Source organism: Lissotriton vulgaris, chromosome 4_1, assembly GCF_964263255.1.
Source record: "Lissotriton vulgaris chromosome 4_1, aLisVul1.2, whole genome shotgun sequence".
Classification (NCBI taxonomy): Eukaryota; Metazoa; Chordata; class Amphibia; order Caudata; family Salamandridae; genus Lissotriton; species Lissotriton vulgaris.
In genome coordinates, this window is record NC_141691.1 from 2,045,607,684 (window position 1) to 2,045,619,962 (window position 12,279).

The window sequence follows — 12,279 nt, forward strand, 5'->3', positions numbered from 1 at the left end:
CAAACATATCCCTGAGCATTTCATGGGGGTACAAACATATCCTTGAGCATTTTATGGGGCAGTACAAACAGTTCCCAGAACATTTCTTTGGACAGTATCAACAGATTCCAAAGAATTTCATGTAGCAGTATAAACAGATCCAAACAAATTAGAAAGTCCCAAACGTTTCAAGGGATAATATAGGCACACCCAAACAGATCTCAGACAATTTCATAGGACAGAAACACATTTCTAAAAAGACACACAGCATTCCAATGCGAAGTGCATACACAAATCGGACAGTACATACATAAATCCGTGCAGACCTCGTAACGTTTCATAGGCAGTACATACAGGTCTTAAAGCATTTCATGGACAGTGGCGACACTTCTGAACCGTACCCCATAGTGCCTAAAAGGAGAGTGCAGCATTTATCAAGGGACACCAAAGCGTTAAATGGACTGTACCAACACTTCTAGCCAGATCACCACAAGGGACAGTGCCAGCTACGCAGAGACGTTTTAAGACATGGGCAAATTGGGCTCTGGCCCAGGGCCCCAGCCTTTTTAGGGGGCCCCTCTTAGAGCCAGCTCTGTTATGTCTTAACCTGATAATCTTGAGTAATTCTTAAACACATTTTTTAAATACCGTTTTCCTTTAATTTATTTGGAATGTGGTTGATTACAGATAATTTGCAGAGAAATGTTCTGTTAATGTTTCATGGAACATCCCAAAAAAGTTTCTTTTAGATGAAAAGAGGACCTCACATATGGGAAATGGGATGGCGTCACAAAGATTATTTGCAGCAATATTTGTGAGTTGCTGCTGTGTTAAACATTGAAAACACAAGTCATTATCCCTGAATAAATACATATAAACATATTTAAAATTTGGACGGGTGTGCTTGTGCAATGTCAGTGACTTGGCCAAAGAGGTCATAAAAGGCCTGAAATTGGATCTTTTAAACTGAAAGATGTCCTGAGCAGGGACCCCAAAATACGTTTGGCCCAGGGCCCCCAAATTCCTTAAGATGTCCCTGCAGCCACGAGCAAACCTTCCGCATAATCAATCCCCTTCCTCGTCCCACGCAGAAAGACCACTAGGTTAACACCTACCAGAGAGTCCCCCATCCTTCTTCCGGCTCGGCTCTGACTGAAACAATGTAAGTTGATACTTTGTTTCTCTTCAGCCCTGGGTCCTGGGAGGCGCTCTGAGCAGACTGCAGCAGCTGCTTCAGAGCAAGAGACATACAGCTCTCTACCGGTGAGCTGTGGGGGCACCCTTCAGATACTGAATGCTGGGGGCCACCCCGCAACGCGGGGGCTGCGGGGGTGTTTGTTACGCCCCTGCATGGAACCTTAGTGCCTGCCATTGGGCTCCAGGTGTGACATGTCTAAGCCACCTGCAGGGGTAAGAAATCACTGGTTGCTGGTGTTTAAGTGGAGAAGTATGGTTCAATGATTAGAGCGGCAGACCCTGATGCAGAGGTCTAGCCAGGGACCAGGGTTCAATTCCCCGCCTCGGCGGGTCTTGGGCTCAAAATTCCATGGACCTGATAATCCTCGCCTTGGTGCCTATTCCAATCGTGGAGTCCCACTCTGCAACTCTGGGCAATAGCTTGCTTAATCTCCACAACAGCCCCCACAACGCTAAGGATGCCTGGCCTCCACCTTGGGGTTGCCCAGTAGTGGACGCCTCACAGGGAAAGCCAGGATGGGTTCCACATCGGTATTCGTACAAGCGCCTTGAGACCCTTGTGGGTGAGTAGTGCGCTATACAAGTATCAATTTACATTTAGAAGTGCTGGGGCATTTATTATTGGAAAAAAGAAAAAAGACTGAGCATGTGGTGCTGCGTTATCCGCGTTGGTAAATATTGAAATGCTGTGGATCGACTGCTGTCCGAATGTTGCAGTGGAAAGGTGCTAGCAGCGGTGTGACTGGCTGCCTTCTGGGAGTGTAGTGGTGGCTGGTGGAATTCGAAAGTGCTGAGGCATAGAAAGAGTGAATCAATTAATACTAGCAAGCGAGTAAAAAGAGTCAACCTAACGTTGATAAGGGAGAATTTTGTAAGAAATGTGTGTATTTTGGTGCAATTTGCAGCACTATTTATGTGATAAATGGGCTAATATTACAGTTCTTATATATATTCATAAAGGAAATCTCATAAAATATTTATTAGAATTCCTGGGTTTTCAAGCAAGTTAGATCTCTGCAGGGGGCTAGGGTACCAAGCAAGACTGCGTTGACTCTACTGGGGAGCTGCACACCTAGATGCAAATGCAATGGAGAGGAAAGAAAGGTTCATAGCCTGTTATCACTTAACAGGTACTTAAGAGAGGCATGCTTTGCGTTTGCTCAGTCCCTGTATATAAGACATACGCATACACTATAATAATGTCAGATCTTCTACTTTAGTTTTTACTCAAATAACAATTTAAACACTACTATTTTGTTGTTACTTTTTTTATAGTGCTACTCATCCGTATGTAGGTTGTCAGAACGCTTTAGATTACAAGTAGACATTGTAGATTGACAATAAATCATGTGTGTGTAAATCAATATATACAGGATGTGTTAAGAATTTTCCTCAACAGCCTCATCAGGCCGAAACAGGTGGCAGAGAGCTTGGTAGCTTGATGGTTGAAGCAAAGGGTGCTATCCAGCCAAACTCCGAGACTCTTGATCTTGTCTTTATGCTCCGGTAGAGTGCCCATACATGACGGCCAGTCTAGGTTTGCTCTGGGTGCCAGGGACTTGCCCAGGAACAACAGTTCTGTCTTGTCCCCGTTTAACTTTAAATGGGAGAGTGCCATCCAGTCGGCTACTGCTTCGAGGCACCTGCCCACAGTGCTAGATGAACCCGCGGGGTGGTTGAATGCAACCACCAGTTGGGTATCATCTGCATAGGTGACAATTTCTATGCCGAAAGGACGCACGATTCCTGCCAAAGGTGCCATATAAATATTAATCAGAGTAGGACTTCAGGAAGAACCCTGAGGAACCCCGCAGCAGAGGGGCCATAGTTTGGATTGAGTGGCACCCTCCGAGACCTGGAAAAAACGGTTTTCCCAAAAAGATTGCAGTCAGGTGAGAGCCAGCCGCATCACTCCGAGTTGTTTTAGACGTGAGAGCAAGATGTTATGATCCACCGTATCGAAGGCGGCACTAAGGTCCAACAAAATAAATGCTGCCGTGCCGCCTTGGTCCAGATTTCTCCATGCAGACTCTGTCACTACCAAGAGGGCCGCCTCCGTCCCGAGCTTCGGGCGGAAACCTGCTTGAGAGTCATGGAGAAGAATGTCGGACTCCAGATGGTGGACCAGAATGGAATTAATATGCTTCTCAAGCAGCTTGCCCAACCATGGTAGGAGGGATATCAGACGATAGTTGTCCATGATGGAGGGATCGAGATTGGGTTTCTTCAGAAGGGCTGTAACTTGGGCACATTTCCACACCAGCGGCACCTTTGATGCGGTGATAGAGGCATTTAAAACACTCAGGATCACTGGCCGAATTACCTCAGAAACTAGCATCAGATGGCGCGGCAGGGCTGAATCAGTCGGAGAGCCAGATGATACTCTAGACATTAGAGTGTTCAGTAAATCCACGTCCAGCAGAGGAAACTTCGCTAAAGGGCAGTGCATGGGCAACGGGCTACTCTCGGCCCCAGGAGAAAAAGATTCACCCTGGGACGAGGTAAAAGAGAGGGAGATAAGCAGAATTCTTTGGTGGAAGTATTCGGCCTGCTTGTCGCATCAATTTTGGGCCTCTCTAGGGTCAGGGAGTTTGTGTGGGGTGTTAATGAGCGATTTGGCAATCCGGAAACTTTCCCTTGTGGAATTAGCTGCTGCGCTTATCTTGCACTCATAGAATGCAGATTGCGCCGTTTTTATTTCTGCTTTAATTTTCTTATCACTTCCCTATAAGCATTCCTACTTTCAGCCTCAGGCGCCTGCCTCCAACTCCTCTCTAATTTCCTACACCTTTGTTTCAATTCCCTTAATTTGGAAGTGAACCATGGAGCCTCTTTTAATTTGATTTTTTTGTGTAAGATTTTTAAAGGGATTAAAGAATCCAGCGAGGACTGTATCCAGGCATCAAAGTTGCTATTGGCTTTTCCCGGGTCATGGCCAGGAATAGGAGTGCTAGCAGTTAGTACGGTTGACCACTGGCTAGTAGAGAGGTTCGACCAGTTTCTCCTCAACTGGGGTCTGAGCTGCGGGGGATGTCAAAATTTCCCAGTTCAGTGGAACCAGTGAGTAATCGGTCCATGGGAGAGGGATTGGGGGGGCCTACGTGGAGTTTTTGGTCATTGCTGAGCACACGGTCTAAAAGATGGCCCTTAATATGTGTAGGTGCAAAGCCCTTCTGCACAATTTGAAGAGCTGCTAGGCTGGAAATAAGATCCCTTGCTTGATGATCGGAGGGATCATCTAGATGTAAGTTCAAATCTCCAAGGACTGTGTAGTTAGCTGGAGATAGTGCCAACTCCGAAACGACAGAAGGAAGACTATCGGGAAACTAGCCTATTGGTCCAGGAGGCCGGTAAAGTGACAGGCCAGAGAAAGTCACTGTGGGTGCAAGTTCAAGTGCAAAACTCATGCTTTCACAGTTGGGAATTCCCGCGTGAGATGTGCGACAACTGAAGCAATCCTTAAGGATTATCCCCAGACCCCCAAGTTTGCCAGTTTTCCAATCTAATCTATGTAATGAGTACCTTAGCTGAAGGATCTGTGTGATGGCCGGATCCACCTCGTCTTGCAGCCATGTTTCAGAAAGGAAGAGAGCGTCGGGCTTCATTGTTTCCAAAAGGAGTGCCAGTTCTTCAGAGTGCTTTACAAGGGAACAGCAGTTTAAAAGAAACATTTTTATAGATGGCGGGAGTTCATGGACTGAGTTAGTATAAGGTTTAAGTTCAAAATCACAGTGAGAGCAGTTAGAGATATTATTAGCAAGGCACAGTGCGTGGAGACACATATAGTCAGGGACTGTTTTTAAGTTCCGCAATGACTGTACGTCGTAACTGTAGCAGATGGTCTTGGTTTTATCAAAATGATCAGGGGTCCTGTCCCCTGGTCCCGGCCGGCCTAGGACGGGCGCAGACGGACTTACCTTTAGCGCGCCTTCGTCACGTGCGCGTGGTGGCTAAATAGTGTGGCTTGCCTCAGAGCTAGAGCGCTACCCCAAATCGGAAGTGAGAATCTTCTCCCGACGGCCCTCCACACAAACGGCAATAGCCGCGATGGACCGGGGCCTGGAAGAGTGAGTAGGTAGGAATAACCACAAAGTTATTACTTTTATTAAAAAATGGCGATTAAAACAGTTACCACTATGTAGAAAGCAGTTTCTCATTCACACAGCAACTAGCAGTGCCTCAGCCGAGAATCACCGCGTCCGCTGCGCGTGCGCGTGGTGGCTAAATAGTGTGGGTTGCTCCAGAGCTAGAGCGCTACCCCAAACCGGAAGTGAGAATCTTCTCCCGAGGGCCCTCCGCACAAACGGCAATAGCCGCGATGGATCGGGGCCCGGAAGAGTGAGCAGGTAGGAATAACCACAAGGTTAGTACTTTTATTCAACAATGGCGATTAAAACAGTTACCGCTATGTAGAAAGCAGTTTCAACTTCACGCAGCACCCAACAACTGGCAGTGCCTCAGCTGAGAATCACCGCGTCCGCTGCACATGCACGTGGTGTGGTGGCTAAATAGTGTGGGTTGCTCCAGAGCTAGAGCGCTACCCCAAACCGGTAGTGGCAATCTTCTCCCGAGGGCCCTCCGCACAAACGGCAGTAGCCGCGATGGACCGGGGCCTGGAAGAGTAAGCAGGTAGAAATAACCACAAAGTTATTACTTTTATTAAAAGGTGTGGTTTCAAATCCAACGGACAGACATGAGTTTGGAAAAGCAAAAATGCCTATCGTGGAGAATTTAACATTTTAATTGGTCTTTGGTATGGAATGGTAGTGTGTACTACTAATTCACTGTATGGCCCTGCACAAACACAAGTCCTCACCACTGATCACCAATGTCAGAAATTGGGCTACTGGTTGCATGGGGTATGAGACCTCGTCAAGCAGCAACAACAATCATAGTCCGGGTAAAAGGCAGGCAAATACTAAATTAACTTATGCTCACCCTCTGGTAGCTTGGCACAGAGCAGTTGAGGCTGCGGTGCTAGGTCCTGAGGAGCAGTGAAGCTGTGATGCAGAGTTTTAGTGTCAAGGATGCAGCCGACAAGGGATGCAAGAGCTTGTGCCTGAAAAGGCATTGTACCGAGACAGTTCGAAGGTGATTCGTTATTCCCAAGATACATGTGGCAGCACTGATGTGAGTTTTTTGCGATGAATCCAATCCACGCAGCAGTGGCAATGCGTTGGTTATGCTCCGGGATGAGCCGCTCGGCTGAGGAGATGCGTTGGTTCTGCGCAGGGATTCATCCCTCAGCAGAAAAGATGAGTCAGTTCCCCTGGCAAACATTAATGGCCAACTTGCAAAGGTCCAAGACTGGGGTGGCACCTCTTCCAAGGGTCGACTCACAGATTGCAGAGTTCAGATGCAGGCACTGGAAGCATGCTATGTCCCTGAGGCTTCATATCATAAGGCCGGCCAACTAGCACTAGCAGGAGGCCAGCCAACAGTTCTGGGGTCAAGTGATGCAGGCCCAGTCCTTCTCACCCAGGCAAGAGGGCAGCAGGTCAGCACAGCAAAGAAGGAGTCTAGCAGAAAGGCGGTGATTCAGAAGCACAGTGGACCTTCTTCCTGGCAGAGTATCTACAGGTCCATAAGTTTACTGAAATGGTGGTGTCTCAGGTCCAGTACTGACACCTACTGGAGCCTTTGAAGTGGGGGAGACTTTAAAGACATGCCTTTGAAGTACACAGAAGTCCTTACTTCCTGGCCTGCCTCCAGAATTACTGCAGGGCGGTATGCAGCCCTATGTGTATGGACAAGACACAGCCTATTCAAGTGTAAGTGAGGCTGTGCCCAGCTCCATCCTGCCAGAGGTGGCCCTTTGAGACACACATAATCTCCCATTGTGTGTGACTGTCAAGGAGAAATACATAATGCCCAACTGCCAACTACACCCAGTCAGGTGATCAGAGACAGGCTACAGGCACCAAATGGCTAAATCAAGAAAATGTCAACTTTTTAAAAGTGCTATTTTCTGAATTGCAATTCAAAATCTGACTTCACCATAAGTTTGGATTTTAAATTGTGATTCCAGAGTCACCAGACTGGAAGGGTACATCTCTTCCTAATTGGAAATTACACTTGTAAAATGTAATATGGTAATCCCAATGTTATCCTATGAGAGCGATAGGCTTTGCAGTAGCGAAAAACGACTTTGAGAGTTTTTCACTACCAGGACATACAAACCTTAAAAGTACATGTCCTGCCTTGTAAATACATTGCACCCTGCCCTCTGGGTTGTCAAGGGCCTACCTTATGGGTGACCTGTTTCCTAACTAATAGGCTCTTTGATTACAAACAGGCTTTTATATTTCTATGTAGCCTGGACAAAATGAAAACAATGTATTCAGTTATTTGCTTTATTGTAAAAGCAGTCAAGAAAAGAAGAGAACTAACATATCTAGACGCATTATTATATGAGAAACCTGACGAGAATAACTAGGTCTGTTTAACATTGAATTAATTTAAGAAACAGCCTGTAGAATAAGTACATTTTAAAACATGAGACATGTTATATTAAGTGTTATATATTTGTGTATTTTTTAAATAAGTGTTTATATTTTAACTGTGTATTAGGAGGAAATTTAACATTCTCACTGATAAATTATGTGTGGTCCCTCTAATGAACCATTGGCACTTTGTAAAATGTGTATATATTAATGGCTTTTCTTGTATATATATATTATATTTTTATGTGTTTGTAGTATGCTTTTATGGTTGTACATTTCACACCGAATAAAGCTGAATTGACTTGACTTAGGTGACATATATGTATAAAAGGGTAGGTTTGGGCCTGGAAAAAGGTTTATTTTGCCAGGTTTGCATGGCATTGTTATACATTGCACACATGGGCTCTGCAATAACAGGCCTAAGACATAGTTAAAGAGCTACTTAAGTAGATGGCACTATCAGTGCTGGAGACCACCTAGTAGCATTTAATTTACAGGGCCTGGGTACATTGTTGTGAAAGTATCGAGGACCCTAATTAAATATTCCCGATTTATGCCCTTGTGTGGTTATAACAAATAATATCCTTATAAAGGCATAAGAATCATATCCATATTTAGTCATAGCCAATGCAGTACAAATACAGCAAGGCTACTTCCTTAGACTCCTAGAAAGTACAATGAGTTCTTTAAACAAACCAAACCTCCAGCAACCCGGGAATTCCCCCTGCTTTTGTTTCGATTTGTCCTAGAACTCCTGCGAGTCCTGAAAGAACTGCCAGTTCTTAGTGACAGTTCTTATTGACGTCTTATGTCCAACCTTACGTCAAACACGGCACCTTCCAGGTATAAATATACCAGCATTTGCCTTAAGCAAGGCGCGGTGGTTTGGAGCAGAGCGTCTATCTACTTACCCAAAGCCCAGCTGATGCAAGTGCCGAAGGAAGCCGTCCCTCCCATTTGACGCACTGAGAAAGACGCTGTCTTTTCTCCTGCTGAGAAAATCCAGCTCCAGTGTTTCCAGTCACCCTTGCTGGTTACCGGGAGATCGAGTCCTGAGAACGAGATACAAGACCTCCTTCATTCTAAAACCAAGGTACGGAGCTGATTAGACCCATAGAGAATTCTTGATTCAGATTCTTGGCAAAAACGAACTTAACTTAAACTGCAACTCCCTTACTCCTTCCCACGTACTAGGCTTAGGTTAGTTACACTGGGGTAGGCGTATTTTAGAAGCACCAGTTGAGTACGTTTAGTCAAACTTTTATTTTTGTATGTATTGTACATATTTTATCCGTTTTAAGTATCATATGGCTCAGAAACCATATCAATGCTTTTACAGTATTATTTCATAATACTCCTTTTACTGTACGCACTTTACTTTATGAGAAGTATTGCAATTGTGGCAATTCACTTCTCTTGCATGAGAAAGAAGACTGCTCAATAAATAACACCTTTTATTGAAAACGCCCGTCTCTCTATTTCTCTGCACTCTGGTGAAACTAAGCATGCACGATTGACTGAGTGAAATAGCTATCTATTGTTTTCACACGACTCTGGAGATATACTCCTTCTTCTGGAGGGAGCAAAGTTGTCATGTTTATGCGGTTGTCAGAAGCTAATCCCTTCTTGTCTAATCAGGGAAGTTAACTCCTCACTGTTCATTCGAGAAAGTTTCTAGTGACCTTTGAGCTAGCTGGCATACCTAATTAAGTCTAACATATTCAGTAGAGACCTAGTCGACCTCAGTCCTACGTCTAAACTGTGTTTATGTTATTCCAATTCGCAGAGCCTATTGGGAATATAGGAACTACACTACAACATGTATTGCCACTTTAGTAGGGACTTTACTAGTGTTATATCAATTAAATATGCCATTGGGGATGAACCGATATTACTTTAGGTTTGGTTAGCAGTGTGCAAGTGTGCAGAGTCCTAATACCAGCACAAATGAGATCTGAAATGTGTAGGAGGAAGGCACAGGTTGGGGGAAAAACAGCCTAAGGCTGTCAGGTCCAACTACTATGCCTACATATGGTGAAGAGGGAGGAGATGAGACATCCAGAGTGAGAATTTCAGAAAGATGTTGTGAGAAAAGTGTCACACAGCGAAATGAGAGTCTGCAGACCAAAGGGGTGTTAGGGGGAGAACATGTCTAATATTCTCAGAATTTAAACATTTTCACAAGAACAATTATTACTCATGTGTCTGATACAGTTATCATGTATTGGCAATGTCAATAGGCCTGGTTTGTTGTAAGTGTATTTTCATTGATGTGTGATATGTCTGGATACATATAGGCCTGGGTGTACGCGGAACTCCGTGAAGTTAAAAAAAACTCTGCAAAAGTTCCGAGAATGGTGGAGTGCAGGGTGAACTGCAGTTTCTGCTGATATTTCTGCCGCTAGGGTAGAAATTCTACCCAAGCGGCAGCTCGCGCACTTACTGTTCGCGATCGCAAACTTTCCGTTTGCAGGCTGGGAAAAAACTCGGCTGCACATCGCAAAGCCGAGGTTTCTGCACTCCGCTAGCTCCGCTGAGTGCAGAAAATTCCGTAAACTACTCGAAGTTGACCGGCCAGGACTATGCAATATTAGAAAACTCAAATAGCGGCACTCAAAAATTGGTAATTCATTAGTTTTGTTACTATAAAGTGTCTCTGGAAGTTTCACTAATGTAATAGCACAATGTCACTCATATGTCAACAGAAATGTCACAAAGGTATAGTGACACAATGATGTAGGGGGGCGTATTCAGCGGTTCGACTCCAGGGGTAGCACAGGATATCAGAAGATGGTACAGCGGCTTCAAGGGAACCCTAATTAAAAATGTCTGGTCAACCATCGTGGTTGGCCACATTCCAATTTGTCATCTGATTTAGTAGCATTTTTTAAGTATCTTCTCAGATACACATTGGGAATGCCTGGAACGGATAATGTAGACTTCGAATCATATTGATGATAATGATCTTTATGTTATCAAAGTAATAAAGGTATATATAGCATTCAATTTTGCTGAATAGTAGGTAGGTTTGAACTTAAAGTAAGATTAAGGGTTAAGGTTAAGGTTAGCATTAGAGGTTGGTGAAGGTTAAGAGCACGGCTAGACTAGGGCTTGGTGTATGCTAAGGGTTGGGGCAAAGGTAAGGGTTAGGGCTACTGATAGGTTTAGGGCAAGGGTATGGGGTTAAGATAAGGGTAGGGAATAAGGTAACAGTGTTATAGCTAAGTTCAGGTTTCAGGCTAGGGTTAGATACTATGTTGATAATAGAGTTGCAGTAAGGATGAAGTTTGAGTTGAAGTTAGAGGTAGAGTTAGGATGTGGGGTAGGGTTAGAGTTAGATTCAGGTTTTAATTAGGGTAAAGTTTAGGAAGAAAGTTTTAATTAGGTTGTGGAATGTTATGGTTATGCTTACATTTAAGGTAATGCAAATGTTATGACTACATTTACAGACAGGATTAAGGTTAGGATGAGATTTGCGTGTACCCATCAATGATATTTGAAAATCATATTTAAAGATATTTGCTAGTCTTTGATTGGTTTTCACATACACATTTTATTTCCACTATCTATCTTACATATGCATAGGATCACAGTTTGATCACAAGTGCCTTAGCTGATTTTTGCCAGCAACATCGAGTGAGGAAGCTATTAAATAAACTCTGTTTTCAACTGAAACTAACGAGAACACTGTAACTCCTTTACACACAGATGAAGGCTGTTAGTGATCCACAGCTGATGAGTACTGGTGCTGCACCACGTTCTCCACTCAGAGATACTAAAAAGGTAAGATCAAGTTTGCATTTCCAACAAACATCTGCAACTTTAGGAGGTTTGGTTGGGGGAAGTCTTTTGAGTTACAGAAGCTAGACTTAGGGCCTGATTTAGATCTTTCGAATCCGGTCCCACTGTGGCTTTTTTGGTGGTCTTCCCACCTGCCCCTTAGCGGTTTGCCAGCTCAATTTAGATGTCGTCTGGTTACTGGAGTGAAGACCGCCGCAGTCGTGCCGCCTCAGCCAGGATCTTTCTCCAGCATCAATGGCATCAGAGGCAGAAGTGGCTTTCCGAGCGAGTCCCACCAAGATTCCCCCGTCCAGATTACAATGTGCCTTTCTGTCAAGGCAACTGTGGCGGGGAAACCTGCACTCGAGTTCGCAGAATCAAAGAAAATAAGGTGAAAAATTACCTTTTTTCAGGGTCCCACCACTGAATCCGTCTTGAACACCATTGCCCCGGTCCATTCTGTGCTGCTGCTAATTGACCACGACGACACTCAGCCACCCCATTGTCGCCAGTATGTAAGGTAGTCTTTTGTGGTGGGTGTGGATGTACACTCAATAGTGTGTGTATGTTGTTGGTGTGCAATGCTATGTGTAATAAAATGGGCAGTAAACATCACCTACAAATACGTTTTGTCAGAATCACAACATATTTGTGCACTCTGATGAAAATAAGTAGTACAGACATGTCTCCACACCACCATGGTCTCATTCCGTCAGGACTCTGCTGCCAGGATACCGTCAGCAACGAGAACATCTAAATCGGCTAGCCCAAAAGCAGTCTGCATGACAGCAACATAGTGCTGTTAGCCAGAGGAGAAGACTGTTGCATCAACGGTCTCCTGTCTTTTGCCGTAAAATTTAAATATTGCAGACACACCATT

At 44.5% G+C, this 12,279-nt stretch overlaps 1 protein-coding gene across 1 annotated transcript in view; it reads left to right on the top strand.

Moving 5' to 3' along the window:
- Positions 1–12,279, top strand: part of LOC147724935 (uncharacterized) — a 1,961,814-nt gene that overhangs the window by 41,165 nt on the left and 1,908,370 nt on the right. Inside the window, exon 4 of the mRNA XM_086918138.1 lies at positions 11,328–11,402. Within this exon, the coding sequence (XP_086774264.1) occupies positions 11,328–11,402 (75 nt within the window). The remainder of the gene's footprint in view (positions 1–11,327; positions 11,403–12,279) is intronic.